Here is a 16851-nt window from a genome sequence, read left to right on the forward strand (position 1 = left end):
TAATGGCTTTTTTCTATGCTTTTAGTTTATGTATATTGATGATTCAATCCATTATGGATTGATGATCCAATTAGAGACCATTCTAATTTTTTCCTTAATGATAAGCTTTATCCCTTAGAAAAAATTGAGATTTATCAGTCATAGTAGCGGAGCTATGGCAAAATTTTTATAGAAATTAAGCATAAAATAATTTCATTCAAAGCATAAAAAGAGGACTTCCTACCATATTCTAGGAACTATCATTCTAGATTAATTAAAAGAATTTTATTATGCATGGAGATGTGTGTTTACATGTAGATGTAGATGTATGGATGTGAGTGTGAATGTAGAGGTGGATGTATGCATGGAGATGTGGATGTATGCATGTAGAAGTAGATGTATAGATGAGGATGTAAATGGAGATGTGGATGGATGCATGTAGATGTAGATGTATAGATGTGGATGTGAATGGAGATGTGGATGTATGCATGTAGATGTCGATGTATAGATGTGGTTGTGGATGTGGAGGTGGATGTATGCATGTAGATGTAGATGTATAGATGTAGATGTAAATGGAGATGTGGATGTATGCATGTAGATGTAGATGTATAGATGTGGATGTGGATGTGGAGGTGGATGTATGCATGTAGATGTAGATGTGGATGTGGATGTGGAGGTGGATGTATGCATGTAAATGTAGATGTATAGATGTGGATGTGAATGTGGAGGTGGATGTATGCATGTAGATGTAGATGTATGGAGGTGAATGTGAATGTGGATGTGGATGTATGCATAGAGATGTGGATGTATGCATGTAGATGTGAATGTACGCATATAGATGTGGATGTATGGATGTGAATGTGCATGTAGATGTGGATGTATGGATGTGGATGCATGAATGTGCATGTAGATGTGGATGTGAAAATAGATGTATGGATGTAGATGTGGATGTATGGATGTGAATGCGGATGTGGATGTGGATATATGTATGGATGTGAATATACGATATGTGATGTGAAGGAATCTGAAGTGATGAGATGGAAAATGATGTGATGGGATGAGTATACATATAAATGGAATATGGAATAAGTAATGTGGATTGATGAGGGATAATGTGGAAAAATGAAAGTTAAAATAGAAACTGTATTGTAAACTATTTGTAAATGCGGTTTGTAAATGACTGTTTTATGTCAAGAATGCTGGGGGAGCATTTTGACCACCTTGTGATCTCGGGGGGGTCACTCTATGTAGAATATCCCTATCGCGTGCATTCAAGGCCTATATTTTAAATCCCTTATCTGTGAATTTTTTAATCCATATAATATCCCCTTTTCTTTATGAATCTGTAAATTTTTTTGAAAAAAATTTAAATCATATCCTTATGTAAATATATTTCTATAAGTTTCATAAATTAAAAATATGCTTTTGTTGAACTCACGTGATATTCACATTTTTTTGTGAGTGACCCCCCCGAGCTTGTGATTAAGGTCGTGGAGACCTAACTGATAAAGTTGCAACTGCTGACGGAGAGTCAATGACGAACGTCTCGTGTAGCAAGGTCGCCCGAGGTCTTGACCAGCCTCGGTGCGATTAAAATGGTGAGCTTCCGGTACGGTGGATGAGGGGCCAAGGAAGCGGCCTATGAGTGAAGCGCTAGGTCACCTGCGAAGGATCCTAGAGGGTGCTGACCATACGGTGCTCGGGCTTTGGGTCTCCCAGGATACCCACGCGTGCGTCGAGGAAGATATTGGAACAAGGAATAGGAGTTGTTTTCTAAAATCGGGCATGGATCTGGTTGATTGACCTTGTTGGTCTTCAATGGATGAGTCCATGGCTCTTTATATGGATCTGTTGGTTGATCTTGCTGATCTTCAACGAGAGTCCATCTTGATAAGTGATTATATTGCCGAGTATTATGGGCTAGAAATTAGGAAACAGCCCCTGAGTGGACAGGTGGTGAGCGTCCTAGTTGCCAATGATGCCATAGATACTGTGATGAAGGAATGATGGAAAAATTAAGAATCAACTGGATAAATTGGAAGATGGCAATCAGTGATACTATGGTTTTATTAAAGGATTGTTTTAAACTGGTTGAATCTGTGAAAAGGCAATTTCATATTGGGTGTGTGAGTGGTGTGACTAGTTTTATTTTTGCATGAACATCCGGCTAGGGGGCCTTGGAACTCTTTTCCTTGGTACCCGGGACAAAACCTAACCAAATTCTTAATTGGATCCCATCACTACAGTGGTTGGGCGGTTGACTAACCCATGGGACTGGATGGGGTTAGGCTGGACTGATGGATCCATAAATCGAGACTCAAACTTTTGTTTTTACGATAGATAAAATAAATCCCGGACAGTAACTGTTCTATGGATAGGAATCAACGCCTGTGCCTCTTGAATGGGAAAAAAAGCGTTGATCCCAATGATCCAAGTGCAAGTTTCTTCCTTGATCTGACCAAGTATCTTATAGATGTAATTGGATCAGTTCGATCAGAAATGATCTTGACTACGTTAGAGTAAAAAGTTATCCTGGTGGAATCCCCCGTGCTTTCCGGTAAAGGAAGTTTTTTCGGGTTCGGTTTTGGAACAACCGATGGATTAATCTCTTATCCGGATATCCGTGGGTGAGGCCCCGAGTGTGGGACCCCTGTCCCGCGCGAGAAGTGCTACTTTCGCTGCTAGTATCCCGAATCTGTTGCTCGGTGGGAACAGGGATCTTACAGTTGGTATTAGAGCATTTGGTAAATAAAGATCAACTGAGAAGACAAATATGTCAGAAATTTATCTAGAAAGACAAAAAGGTTATAATTGTGTGATATAATTCATACAATTTGATATTCAAACTGAAACTCGTAATTTGGTAATTGGGTCTTCAAATGGAAGTACCGCAATTATATAGAATCCTTGACTTGCTTGAGGCCTAGACATGATGGTATTTACCTTATAATTCCAAGGGCCGTGACTACCGTATATACCGAGAGTATAACTGCAGCTCTTTACTAACAGTATATACGAGTAAATCTAAGACTTGAAATTATAAGCGTTAATGCTATCCAGATGATGATTTCAAATGTGATTGATATGATTTTTAATTCTGTTTGAGAATTGATGAATTGATTAGGATTCTGATTGAAAATTTTGATTGAAAAATGATGATTTTTAAAAATTAGTTGAAATATAATGAAACCACAATGAGGGGGAATGGGACGAGTCCCTGTGATGATATTCATAACTAGAATGATGATAATGAATTCAGCAAATCACTATGAGATTAGTGGGTTGTGCTGTCAGATTGCTACTGTTAATACTTGACCAGTAGATTAAGTTAAGGGATGTCAAATTGAGAACTTGCTTGACTGAAATTTCCGTGGTGGAGGAATGTTCCGAAGGAAACTTTTCGGTCTAATGGACCATTATCATGTTAAAGATATGAATGATATGATCTGAATGAATTGTTATTTAATGATGAGTTCTATATAAGGGATATTTATCCCAGTGTTCTGTTGGGTTGACCAGAATATAAGGAACCCCAGAATAAAATTGGATCTTAAGAAAAAGAGCTGTCCTCTACCTTGCGAGATGAGGACATCTCGCACTTTTAAAGTGGGGTAGAATGTAAGATTCCTCCCCAGCCTTTGAGGTATACAAGAGTAAGAATCTCCCTTTCTTATCTTATAATTATTCCCTCTCTAAAATAAAAGAAAGTTTCTGTTTAAAAAAGGAAGACCCTTTCCCTAGAATACTTCTCAGGGGTCCCACCTGTTTTAAGGATTTAGAACAATGAGTTCAGAAGTGAGAATCGGTATTTTGGATACCAAGGTTTTGGTTTTCATTCGAGTACGGCCCAAAAGAAGTTCTTTATCTCTTGGGGAGTATAAGAAGTTATCCCCCAGATATTGTGACCCTTATATCTGAATTCAATGAAAGTACGTGACTTAGCCTACAAGCTTCTTTTATTTCCTCATCTCAAAATTCTTAATGCCTTCTATAGAAAAATATGTCAAACAAATCATGGAAAACTTCAGTGGTTGGCAAGTTACCGTTGGCTTCTAGGTTACGCTAGCTCCTTCCTTTATATAAGTCGTAACTTTTACTTGTCGCTCACAGTAATCTTACTCCCATCAATCTCCTTTCTTAATCTCCTTCATGGCTTGGCAACAGGAATTAGTTTTATCCATGATGATTTCTCACCTTCAAGACGCAAGAGAGTCTGTGAAGAAAGACTTTATAGAACAGTATGAGCGCTCACTTTTTCCTCACCTAGGAACTTCTGTAGCTCAGACCAAATGGCGGACCTATCAAAACATAACTAGGGTAACACCCTGGGGTCAGCAACACTTTCGTAACAATGTCCGCTTAGCCATGGTTATTGAAGCTTTGGGTTTGGGTCCCCGATACTACTGCGTCATGAGATCAAGGCATCTTGGGTTTTCTTAGCGGGTTTTCTTACTGGCGTGTTTTCTTCCTCATGAGAAGATATGCCTTTATCCCGTTTTTTGCTTGTCTCTCAGAGGTCCTTTTGTTAGATCACCTCATACCACTGAGATAGGTGCGGCAATAACCAGCAGAATCATTCCCATAGATGAGTTACCCTATACTTGTGCAGCTTGTGAGTGTTGCTTTTGTGACCATATGATGGACGGGCTTATGGAAGTGTAAAGAGTTCTTCTATCTTTACTGTATAAGTTCTGAGAATGAATAAAGTTTAAATCTTGTTCTTATTTTGAATCTTACTCTCTTTAAGACTTTTCTTGGGGTTAATCTTGATTAAAATTTTTCTCTAAGTCTCATATTCGTGCATCTTGCGAAATTATCCCAGTTTGCGAGATGAGGACATCTCGCATTTTTTAAGTGGGGTAGAATGTAAGATTCCTCCCCCAACCCTTTTGATGTCTAGCATATTCCCCTGTAATCAATTCCTTTTCTGAGATATAAGAGATCTTGTTTGTGGCTGTTTTAACCTAGAGAGAGAAAATTTTCTAGAGAGAGAATATTCAGATTTTGAATATTTTTGGATAGAAAAATATCTCATCTTATTAAAATAAGTTTCCCTGAAACAGAAATTCAAAAAGAATTTTTCAATGTGCAATTGGAATTAATTGGAAATGGGTATAAAGGACCTTAGTCTAAGGGTCTAGATTTTCAGAAATTTTTGGATTATGGTCCAATTAAGGTTCCTATGGGCCAATAGCATCAATCCATGTGTAGGGAGGAGATAAATCCAATTTGTAAAAGAAGATACCCAAAAATGAGTAAATGCTCACATAAGATGAAGAGTTGAAAATGTAGAAGGTTTATTAGTAAAAAACTATGAGCAATAAAATTATGACACATATGTAAGGAAGGGGAGTTCTTTAAAGAAGGTGCAAATTTCACATAAGATGAAGATTTAAAAATGTACAAGGTTTATTAGTAAAAAACTATGAGCAATAAAATTTTGACACATATGTAAGGAAGGGGAGTTCTTTAAAGAAGGTGCATATTTCACATAAGATGAAGAGTTGAAAATGTACAAGGTTTATTAGTAAAAAACTATGAGCAATAAAATTTTGACACATATGTAAGGAAGGGGAGTTCTTTAAAGATGGTGCATATTTCACATAAGATGAAGAGTTGAAAATGTACAAGGTTTATTAGTAAAAAACTATGAGCAATAAAATTTTGACACATATGTAAGGAAGGGGAATTCTTTAAAGGAGGTGCATATTTCACATGCTTGAATGAGTTTTAAACTAAAAAATAATGTGATATTTTTATCTCTCATCTCTCTTGAACCAAACCAAATCAAAATGGAACCAAACCGAATCAAAAAGTAACCAAACTAGGTCCAAATCTAGTCCAAATTCAACCAAACTGACTTGGAAAATTCTAGAATCAATTTGTTTGGTTAGGAGCTCAATTTTTCCTATAAATAAAAGCCTCCCCTTGTTGAAAAAAATATAGTGTCTTATGCATTATTACTCTACTCCACCTAAGCCAAGAACTGTGAATTCTTTAATAATTCACTAGTTTTTGACACTTCTCTCTTTCTTAAATCCCCATTGGTGGCTCCATCAACATCCTAAACCAATTGATTGGTTGGGGGCCTCTACCATGAACAAAGAATCAAGCAAATTATAAGATAAGTATAGTGAATTTTGATCTTTTCTATAATTTCTCAATGATTCTCTCTTCTCAACCCCTCTCAAGCTTGAGAAGCTTAATTGGTATGGTTTTTGGAAATGCTATTGAAGTTAATTAATTAATGATAGTAAAGAATTACATAAAATTCTATTTATATTTAATTCTAATGGTTTTTCTCTCTCTCACTTAAGAAATGGTCATACTCATGACCCTTTTCAATCCAAATGAAGCTTTTCATAAGGCTTTTCCTTAATCCAAGATTAAGCTATGCTTGAGGCCAAATTAATGGCTTTTTTCTATGCTTTTAGTTTATGTATATTGATGATTCAATCCATTATGGATTGATGATCCAATTAGAGACCATTCTAATTATTTCCTTAATGATAAGCTTTATCCCTTAGAAAAAATTGAGATTTATCAGTCATAGTAGCGGAGCTATGGCAAAATTTTTATAGAAATTACGCATAAAATAATTTCATTCAAAGCATAAAAAGAGGACTTCCTACCATATTCTAGGAACTATCATCCTAGATAAATTAAAAGAATTTTATTATGCATGGAGATGTGTGTTTACATGTAGATGTAGATGTATGGATGTGAGTGTGAATGTGGAGGTGGATGTATGCATGGAGATGTGGATGTATGCATGTAGAAGTAGATGTATAGATGAGGATGTAAATGGAGATGTGGATGGATGCATGTAGATGTAGATGTATAGATGTGGATGTGAATGGAGATGTGGATATATGCATGTAGATGTAGATGTATAGATGTGGATGTGGATGTGGAGGTGGATGTATGCATGTAGATGTAGATGTATAGATGTAGATGTGAATGGAGATGTGGATGTATGCATGTAGATGTAGATGTATAGATGTGGATGTGGATGTGGAGGTGGATGTATGCATGTAGATGTAGATGTGGATGTGGATGTGGAGGTGGATGTATGCATGTAGATGTAGATGTATAGATGTGGATGTGAATATGGAGGTGGATGTATGCATGTAGATGTAGATGTATGGAGGTGAATGTGAATGTGGATGTGGATGTATGCATAGAGATGTGGATGTATGCATGTAGATGTGAATGTACGCATATAGATGTGGATGTATGGATGTGAATGTGCATGTAGATGTGGATGTATGGATGTGGATGCATGAATGTGCATGTAGATGTGGATGTGAAAATAGATGTATGGATGTAGATGTGGATGTATGGATGTGAATGCGGATGTGGATGTGGATATATGTATGGATGTGAATATACGATATGTGATGTGAAGGAATCTGAAGTGATGAGATGGAAAATGATGTGATGGGATGAGTATACATATAAATGGAATATGGAATAAGTAATGTGGATTGATGAGGGATAATGTGGAAAAATGAAAGTTAAAATAGAAACTGTATTGTAAACTATTTGTAAATGCGGTTTGTAAATGACTGTTTTATGTCAAGAATGCTGGGGGAGCATTTTGACCATCTTGTGATTAAGGTCGTGGAGACCTAACTGATAAAGTTGCAACTGCTGACGGAGAGTCAATGACGGACGTCTCGCGTAGCAAGGTCGCCCGAGGTCTTGACCAGCCTCGGTGCGATTAAAATGGTGAGCTTCCAGTACGGTGGATGAGGGGCCAAGGAAGCGGCCTATGAGTGAAGCGCTAGGTCACCTGCGAAGGATCCTAGAGGGTGCTGACCATACGGTGCTCGGGCTTTGGGTCTCCCAGGATACCCACGCGTGCGTCGAGGAAGATATTGGAACAAGGAGTAGGAGTTGTTTTCTGAAATCGGGCATGGATCTGGTTGATTGACCTTGCTGGTCTTCAATGGATGAGTCCATGGCTCTTTATATGGATCTGTTGGTTGATCTTGCTGATCTTCAACGAGAGTCCATCTTGATAAGTGATTATATTGCCGAGTATTATGGGCTAGGAATTAGGAAACGGCCCGCGTCTTAGTTGCCAATGATGCCATAGATACTCTGATGAAGGAATGATGGGAAAATTAAGAATCAACTGGATAAATTGGAAGATGGCAATCAGTGATACTATGGTTTTATTAAAGGATTGTTTTAAACTTTCATATTGGGTGTGTGAGTGGTGTGACTAGTTTTATTTTTGCATGAACATCCGGCTAGGGGGCCTTGGAACTCTTTTCCTTGGTACCCGGGACAAAACCTAACCAAATTCTTAATTGGATCCCATCACTACAGTGGTTGGGCGGTTGGCTAACCCATGGGACTGGATGGGGTTAGGTTGGACTGATGGATCCGTAAATCGAGACTCAAACTTTTGTTTTTACGATAGATAAAATAAATCCCGGACAGTAACTGTTCTATGGATAGGAATCAACGGCTGTGCCTCTTGAATGGGGAAAAAAGCGTTGATCCCAATGATCCAAGTGCAAGTTTCTTCCTTGATCTGACCAAGTATCTTATAGATGTAATTGGATCAGCTCGATCAGAAATGATCTTGACTACGTTAGAGTAAAAAGTTATCCTGGTGGAATCGCCCGTGCTTTCCGGTAAAGGAAGTTTTTCTGGGTTCGGTTTTGGAACAACCGACGGATTAATCTCTTATCCGGATATCCGTGGGTGAGGCCCCGAGTGTGGGACCCCTGTCCCGCGCGAGAAGTGCTACTTCCGCTGCTAGTATCCCGAATCTGTTGCTCGGTGGGAACAGGGATCTTACAGTTGGTATCAGAGCATTTGGTAAATAAAGATCAACTGAGAAGACAAATATGTCAGAAATTTATCTAGAAAGACAAAAAGGTTATAATTGTGTGATATAATTCATACAATTTGATATTCAATCTGAAACTCGTAATTTGGTGATTGGGTCTTCAAATGGAAGTACCGCAATTATATAGAATCCTTGACTTGCTTGAGGCCTAGACATGATGGTATTTACCTTATAATTCCAAGGGCCGTGACTACCGTATATACCGAGAGTATAACTGCAGCTCTTTACTAACAGTATATACGAGTAAATCTAAGACTTGAAATTATAAGCGTTAATGCTATCCAGATGATGATTTCGAATGTGATTGATATGATTTTTAATTCTGTTTGAGAATTGATGAATTGATTTGGATTCTAATTGAAAATTCTGATTGAAAAATGATGATTTTTAAAAATTAGTTGAAATATAATGAAACCACAATGAGGGGGAATGGGACGAGTCCCTGTGATGATATTCATAACTAGAATGATGATAATGAATTCAGCAAATCACTATGAGATTAGTGGGTTGTGCTGTCAGATTGCTACTGTTAATACTTGACCGGTAGATTAAGTTAAGGGATGTCAAATTGAGAACTTGCTTGACTGAAATTTCCGTGGAGGAATGTTCCGAAGGAAACTTTTCGGTCTAATGGACCATTATCATGTTAAAGATATGAATGATATGATCTGAATGAATTGTTATTTAATGATGAGTTCTATATAAGGGATATTTATCCCAGTGTTCTGTTGGGTTGACCAGAATATAAGGAACCCCAGAATAAAATTGGATCTTAAGAAAAAGAGCTGTCCTCTACCTTGCGAGATGAGGACATCTCGCACTTTTTAAGTGGGGTAGAATGTAAGATTCCTCCCCAGCCTTCGAGGTATACAGGAGTAAGAATCTCGCTTTCTGATCTTATAATTATTCCCTCTCTAAAATAAAAGAAAGTTTCTGTTTAAAAAAGGAAGACCCTTTCCCTAGAATACTTCTCAGGAGTCCCACCTGTTTTAAGGATTTAGAACAATGAGTTCAGAAGTGAGAATCGGTATTTTGGATACCAAGGTTTTGGTTTTCATTCGAGTACGGCCCAAAAGAAGTTCTTTATCTCTTGGGGAGTATAAGAAGTTATCCCCCAGATATTGTGACCCTTATATCTGAATTCAATGAAAGTAGGTGACTTAGCCTACAAGCTTCTTTTATCTCCTCATCTCAAAATTCTTAATGCCTTCTATAGAAAAATGTGTCAAACAAATCATGGAAAGACGGTAAAACTTCAGTGACAAGTTACCGTTGGCTTCTAGGTTACGCTAGCTCCTTCCTTTATATAAGTCGTAACTTTTACTTGTCGCTCACAGTAATCTTACTCCCATCAATCTCCTTTCTTAATGTCCTTCATGGCTTGGCAACAGGAATTAGTTTTATCCATGATGATTTCTCACCTTCAAGACGCAAGAGAGTCTGTGAAGAAAGACTTTATAGAACAGTATGAGCGCTCACTTTTTCCTCACCTAGGAACTGTAGGTCAGACCAAATGGCGGACCTATCAAAACATAACTAGGGTAACACCCTGGGGTCAGCAGCACTTTCGTAACAATGTCCGCTTAGCCATGGTTATTGAAGCTTTGGGTTTGGGTCCCCGATACTACTGCGTCATGAGATCAAGGCATCTTGGGTTTTCTGAGCGGGTCTTCTTACTGGCGTGTTTTCTTCCTCATGAGAAGATATGCCTTTATCCCGTTTTTGGCTTGTCTCTCAGAGGTCCTTTTGTTAGATCACCTCATACCACTGAGATAGGTGCGGCAATAACCAGCAGAATCATTCCCATAGATGAGTTACCCTATACTTGTGCAGCTTGTGAGTGCTGCTTTTGTGACCATATGATGGACGGGCTTATGGAAGTGTAAAGAGTTCTTCTATCTTTACTGTATAAGTTCTGAGAATGAATAAAGTTTAAATCTTGTTCTTATTTTGAATCTTACTCTCTTTAAGACTTTTCTTGGGGTTAATCTTGATTAAAATTTTTCTCTAAGTCTCATATTCGTGCATCTTGCGAAATTATCCCAGTTTACGAGATGAGGACATCTCGCATTTTTTTAAGTGGGGTAGAATGTAAGATTCCTCTCCCAACCCTTTTTGATGTCTAGCATATTCCCCTGTAATCAATTCCTTTTCTGAGATATAAGAGATCTTGTTTGTGGCTGTTTTAACCTAGAGAGAGAAAATTTTCTAGAGAGAGAATATTCAGATTTTGAATATTTTTGGATAGAAAAATATCTCATCTTATTAAAATAAGTTTCCCTGAAACAGAAATTTAAAAAGAATTTTCCAATGTGCAATTGGAATTAATTGGAAATGGGTATAAAGGACCTTAGTCTAAGGGTCTAGATTTTCAGAAATTTTTGGATTATGGTCCAATTAAGGTTCCTATGGGCCAATAGCATCAATCCATGTGTAGGGAGGAGATAAATCCAATTTGTAAAAGAAGATACCCAAAAATGAGTAAATGCTCACATAAGATGAAGAGTTGAAAATGTAGAAGGTTTATTAGTAAAAAACTATGAGCAATAAAATTATGACACATATGTAAGGAAGGGGAGTTCTTTAAAGAAGGTGCAAATTTCACATAAGATGAAGATTTGAAAATGTACAAGGTTTATTAGTAAAAAGCTATGAGCAATAAAATTTTGACACATATGTAAGGAAGGGGAGTTCTTTAAAGAAGGTGCATATTTCACATAAGGTCGTGGAGACCTAACTGATAAAGTTGCAACTGCTGACGGAGAGTCAATGACGGACGTCTCGCGTAGCAAGGTCGCCCGAGGTCTTGACCAGCCTCGGTGCGATTAAAATGGTGAGCTTCTGGTACGGTGGATGAGGGGCCAAGGAAGCGGCCTATGAGTGAAGCGCTAGGTCACCTGCGAAGGATCCTAGAGGGTGCTGACCATACGGTGCTCGGGCTCTGGGTCGCCCAGGATACCCACGCGTGCGTCGAGGAAGATATTGGAACAAGGAGTAGGAGTTGTTTTCTGAAATCGTGCATGGATCTGGTTGATTGACCTTGCTGGTCTTCAATGGATGAGTCCATGGCTCTTTATATGGATTTGATGGTTGATCTTGCTGATCTTCAACGAGAGTCCATCTTGATAAGTGATTATATTGCCGAGTATTATGGGCTAGAAATTAGGAAACGGCCCCTGAGTGGAGAGGTGGTGAGCGTCCTAGTTGCCAATGATGCCATAGATACTCTGATGAAGGAATGATGGAAAAATTAAGAATTAACTGGATAAATTGGAAGATGGCAATCAGTGATACTATGGTTTTATTAAAGGATTGTTTTAAACTGGTTGAATCTGTGAAAAGGCAATTTCATATTGGGTGTGTGAGTGGTGTGACTAGTTTTATTTTTGCATGAACATCCGGCTAGGGGGCCTTGGAACTCTTTTCCTTGGTACCCGGGACAAAACCTAACCAAATTCTTAATTGGATCCCATCACTACAGTGGTTGGGCGGTTGGCTAACCCATGGGACTGGATGGGGTTAGGTTGGACTGATGGATCCGTAAATCGAGACTCAAACTTTTGTTTTTACGATAGATAAAATAAATCCCGGACAGTAATTGTTCTATGGATAGGAATCAACGGCTGTGCCTCTTGAATGGGGAAAAAAGCGTTGATCCCAATGATCCAAGTGCAAGTTTCTTCCTTGATCTGACCAAGTATCTTATAGATGTAATTGGATCAGCTCGATCAGAAATGATCTTGACTACGTTAGAGTAAAAAGTTATCCTGGTGGAATCGCCCATGCTTTCCGGTAAAGGAAGTTTTTCCGGGTTCGGTTTTGGAACAACCGACGGATTAATCTCTTATCCGGATATCCGTGGGTGAGGCCCCGAGTGTGGGACCCCTGTCCCGCGCGAGAAGTGCTACTTCCGCTGCTAGTATCCCGAATCTGTTGCTCGGTGGGAACAGGGATCTTACAGAATACAACCTGGATCCCTGATCTTTTCAATCTACACATATAAAAGAGGATGAAGTATACTCTTTGAGAGCAATGGGTTGGAGCCTCCCAGAGGAGATATCAGGCACACAGGACATAATAGCTACATTTGAGTCTATCAAGCATAGTGAACTTCTTTCTCCTACAAAACATGGTGTTCGACCAAAGAAGAGGACAAAGATTCAAGATGCACAAGCACAATCAATAGCTTCAAACTCATAGGCTCTTGGTGTGAGTGTACCTCCTAACACTCCTCTAGACAACACAAACCAATCTTCAAAGGCACAAGTAATCCAAGCAACACCTTTGGTGTCACTTGAAGTCAAGGGTGTTGAAAGAACCTTTGACTTTCCAGACATGGTTAAGAAGAAGGGTAAATAGGATGGTTCAGGATTTCACATGTTTGAAAAATACTTTCCATTTGGCTCAACCACACAGTTTCCTATTGATGTTGGTAGATGCTATGAGGCACCACCTTTATATGCCTATAGAACACTTTGTTGGGATTATGTGCAAAAGTTGACATCATCTTTTGTAAAGAATCCCATGAATCCAGCAACAGTAGCATACCTCATGCCCTTTTTGGAGGAGAGTGATGTGAAGCGACCCATGCATCGTGACGAGGTGGAAGTGGATAAGCTACATTCTTACTCCTATTGGATCATATCAGGTCTTCACTCAATCCATGCGGCAAAGATCTATATCCTAAGTAGCACTCATCGATGCCTAGCAACCAAACATCTATATGCCACAAGGAATGCAAGAATCTTGGTGGACTGTCCTGCTGAAATGTGCATTGAGCTTTCTAGGATGACAAATATGGAATCCCACAATGTTATGAAGAATGGTCCTTATCTTGAGCAACTTCAACAAGTAAGGGATCAATGGATAGCATTTGGGTCTCCACCAAAACCTCAACAAGGGCTTCCAAAGGGTAGTCCTCAAAGAGTACCATGGGAGGTAATGATGTACAACCTTAGCTTGTCTTATTCAAGATGCATTTGGTGTTTTCTTTCTCATTTCATATTTTTATTTTTGATAGAGATTTCTAGAATACATTGGAGAAAAGTGTGCATCACGTGATTGTCATATGATAGTGAGCACACAAGAGATATTTGATGGTTGGATTACCATCATGAAGAGATACTCAAAGGGGGAGCTTTCATCTCAAGAGGATACCACCACAAAGAAGGGAAGGCAGCCTTCTCCCGCAACTTTTCGTTGCCTTATGGGTCTAAAGGATAGGGACATCCTCACATTACAAAAGGAAGTTAATGATGGACACATCGTCTTTCTTAGAAACAAATGGGACAAAGAGGATGTTGTTGACATGGAGACAAGGGCAAAGCAAATCAAGCAAGATAGGGTGCTCCATGAGGAGCTAGTTTCTCTCTTCAATGCCTCAACTCATGCTAGCAATAGTATGATGAAGAGTTGGGAAGATCTTGTTGCTGAATACGACATCACCAACGATGTATACACAAAGATTTTAGGTGTTTGCAGTGATTGGGTGTCAAAAAAGCTCACACGTGGGGCTGATGCAGGACCATTGCCAAATGGTGCAAAAGACATTGTGAACTTTCTTATTGTGAAGAAGCAAGATCCTCTTCATTCTTCTACTAGCTTACCTTGGCAAGTATATATTGTGGGGTGCAACCTTGAGGCATTCGATCTTATATACAATGTGTATAAAGATCTTATTACCATTGGTGTGGTTGTCCTAGAAGCGGCACATGGAGCTGGGGGCATGACATGGGATTCTATCATGTTTGGAAAGGTGGTCTTCACATTGTTAAAAATGACATGTGAGCCTAAGCAATTCATTTTGTTCATTTCTCAACCGCAAACAAATGGCAGCTATGGAGGAGGCCCTTGAGAATCTTTCATGCAAGTACCATATGCAAGTTGGAAGTGTTGACTTCCTACCAATGGCCAAGAGTCTTGCTTTTGGGGCCATGGATTCATTTGTTGTGTTGACACTTGTGACCATGGAGAAAAGCTTCATCAATCTAGATCGATATGTTGGAAATTCCAACAAGCCATGCATTTTGGATAATGAATCGATTGAAGCCATTGACAAAGAAGGAAAGGATGGAGAGCTTGAAGAAGAAAAAACTATTGCAAAGGCCATATTTAGAAAGAAAAAGAAGGTCATCAAGGCTACAATCAAGGCATTCAATGATGCACATGAGGTTGTATGTGATATATTCTCATGTGGTGTTGCATCAACGCTCGCATTGGAACATCACATGAAGACTATTGCAGTGGTGTGCAATAGTCAAGAGCAAAGAGAGATTGAAGCGGCATGTTGGAGAGCCCATGAGAGCGCCAACCCACCTACAAGTGCTCAAGAGGTTCCTCCCATTGGTGCTCTAGCTCTTGACCTACTGCCGGAGGGTGTGGATGAATCAAGCCAAGACATAGCAAATATTATTATGAAAGAGAGGTTGAAGGCTACTTCAGGTGTTTGAACCTCTCTATCTCTAACTTTTGTCAATGAGAACACTATGGTGTAAGGATGAACTTGTGTTTTGGAGGATGATTTCATGACATAACATTTCCTACATATTTTCTCATTTTGTGGTGCTATCTAAAGCAAGCCTTACAAGCCTATTTCTCTCAGTTTTGTGTTTATTGTTTAAGAGTCCTTATTTCTAGAAATATTTTCATCATATTGTACCTAAAATTGGTTGCAAAAAGTTTGTGCTTCTGTATTAAAATACAAGTATGAAGTACATGATAATGTTGGAAGAAATATTTTCTTGTATGGTATAGCTAGAATGCTTCAATCAATTATTATTACATTACTTTGATCCAAATGTTGGTATTGGTTTTCTCTAAAGTTTTGTGTCCTTCAATATTTTGCCATGTGGTCAAATATATTAGAAGAAAATGTTTTGTGTCATACAACTACATTGAGTTTTTCAATTTCAATTGCAGTGCTTTGATTGAAACATTGGTATGACTTGTATTATCAAAGGTGTCAATGTGGTATCTATTGATATTAGGCCACATGATCTAATATTTTTTCTCTTGAAATATGTTTTTCTAAGTATGCTCAACATGCATGTCCTACATGCACATCAATGTGGAATATTGTAGCATGTGTGTATGAAAAAATATTCTAAAATGTTCATTGCAACTATATACATTGTTGTATCTTAATTCAATAGTCATATAATATTACTTTTTGAGATTTTTTTGCCAGATGGTCAAAAATATATTTTGATGAAGTATCTACCATCCATGCATACTATTTGCATATTAAATTTAATGTCTTATACAATGTATATATGGAATAGTACAATAAACTTAGCCCTATTGAACTATATATAATGTTTTTATCTTAGCTTACTAGCTCTAAAATGAAAAAAAAAACTTGTAAGAGACTAGATGTCTATTTTGTTCTTAACCTTTGTGTTGTATGATAGAATGATTCAAATTTGACTAAGAATAGTCTATTTGCATATTTGGCAGATTTGAGCAGAGCAAACAAAGTAAGTGATGTGGCCTTGGCGAAAAGTGCTACCAAACTATGTGTGATACTTGATCTCAATGGTCTTCTTTTACAACGTTGTTTTTCCACATCAAAGAGGTTCCAAAGTTTTCGAGTGGGCAAGCAATGGGTTGTTCTTCGACTAGGATGCATTGAGTTTCTTGAAGCTACATTTGCAAGATTCCAAGTGGGAGTTTGGTCTACAGCTTCACACAAAAATGTCATCGCAATAATCAATTGCTTGGAGAGCTATGCAAAAAGGAGATATCCTTTTTTCATGATTTGGGGACAGGAGAAATGCCATACGCATCCACTCAAGATCATCTATCGGCCAGACAAGATGGGGGTGGAAGCAATGTTCAAGCCCCTTCAGTATGTGTGGAACGAATATGGCAATGTTTGTGAACATAGCAAGACTATTTTGATAGATGATAGTCCCTACAAGGGGTGTCCTAACCCTCTTGAGAACTGCATCTATCCACAGACATTTGATGTTAACCAAGGAGACTCAATCTTGATTGAGGAACTTCTA

The 16851-nt window shown here is 38.4% G+C and overlaps 1 protein-coding gene across 1 annotated transcript; it reads left to right on the plus strand.

Annotated features, from left to right (window-relative positions):
* The first annotated feature begins 14673 nt into the window (after positions 1–14673).
* Positions 14674–15294, plus strand: LOC147613654 (uncharacterized). Its single transcript, XM_086781295.1, has one exon. It carries the CDS (start codon positions 14674–14676, stop codon positions 15292–15294), a length of 621 nt encoding a protein of 206 aa, XP_086637421.1.
* Positions 15295–16851: the final 1557 nt, after the last annotated feature.

The sequence above is a fragment of the Cibotium barometz genome, chromosome 43 (assembly GCF_041138505.1).
Source record: "Cibotium barometz isolate CiBa-2024 chromosome 43, ASM4113850v1, whole genome shotgun sequence".
NCBI classification, from domain to species: domain Eukaryota; kingdom Viridiplantae; phylum Streptophyta; class Polypodiopsida; order Cyatheales; family Cibotiaceae; genus Cibotium; species Cibotium barometz.

Bases quoted from the DNA above. Each gene is read 5' to 3' on its own strand.
- LOC147613654 (XM_086781295.1), top strand. From the start codon at position 14,674: ATGGCAGCTATGGAGGAGGCCCTTGAGAATCTTTCATGCAAGTACCAT.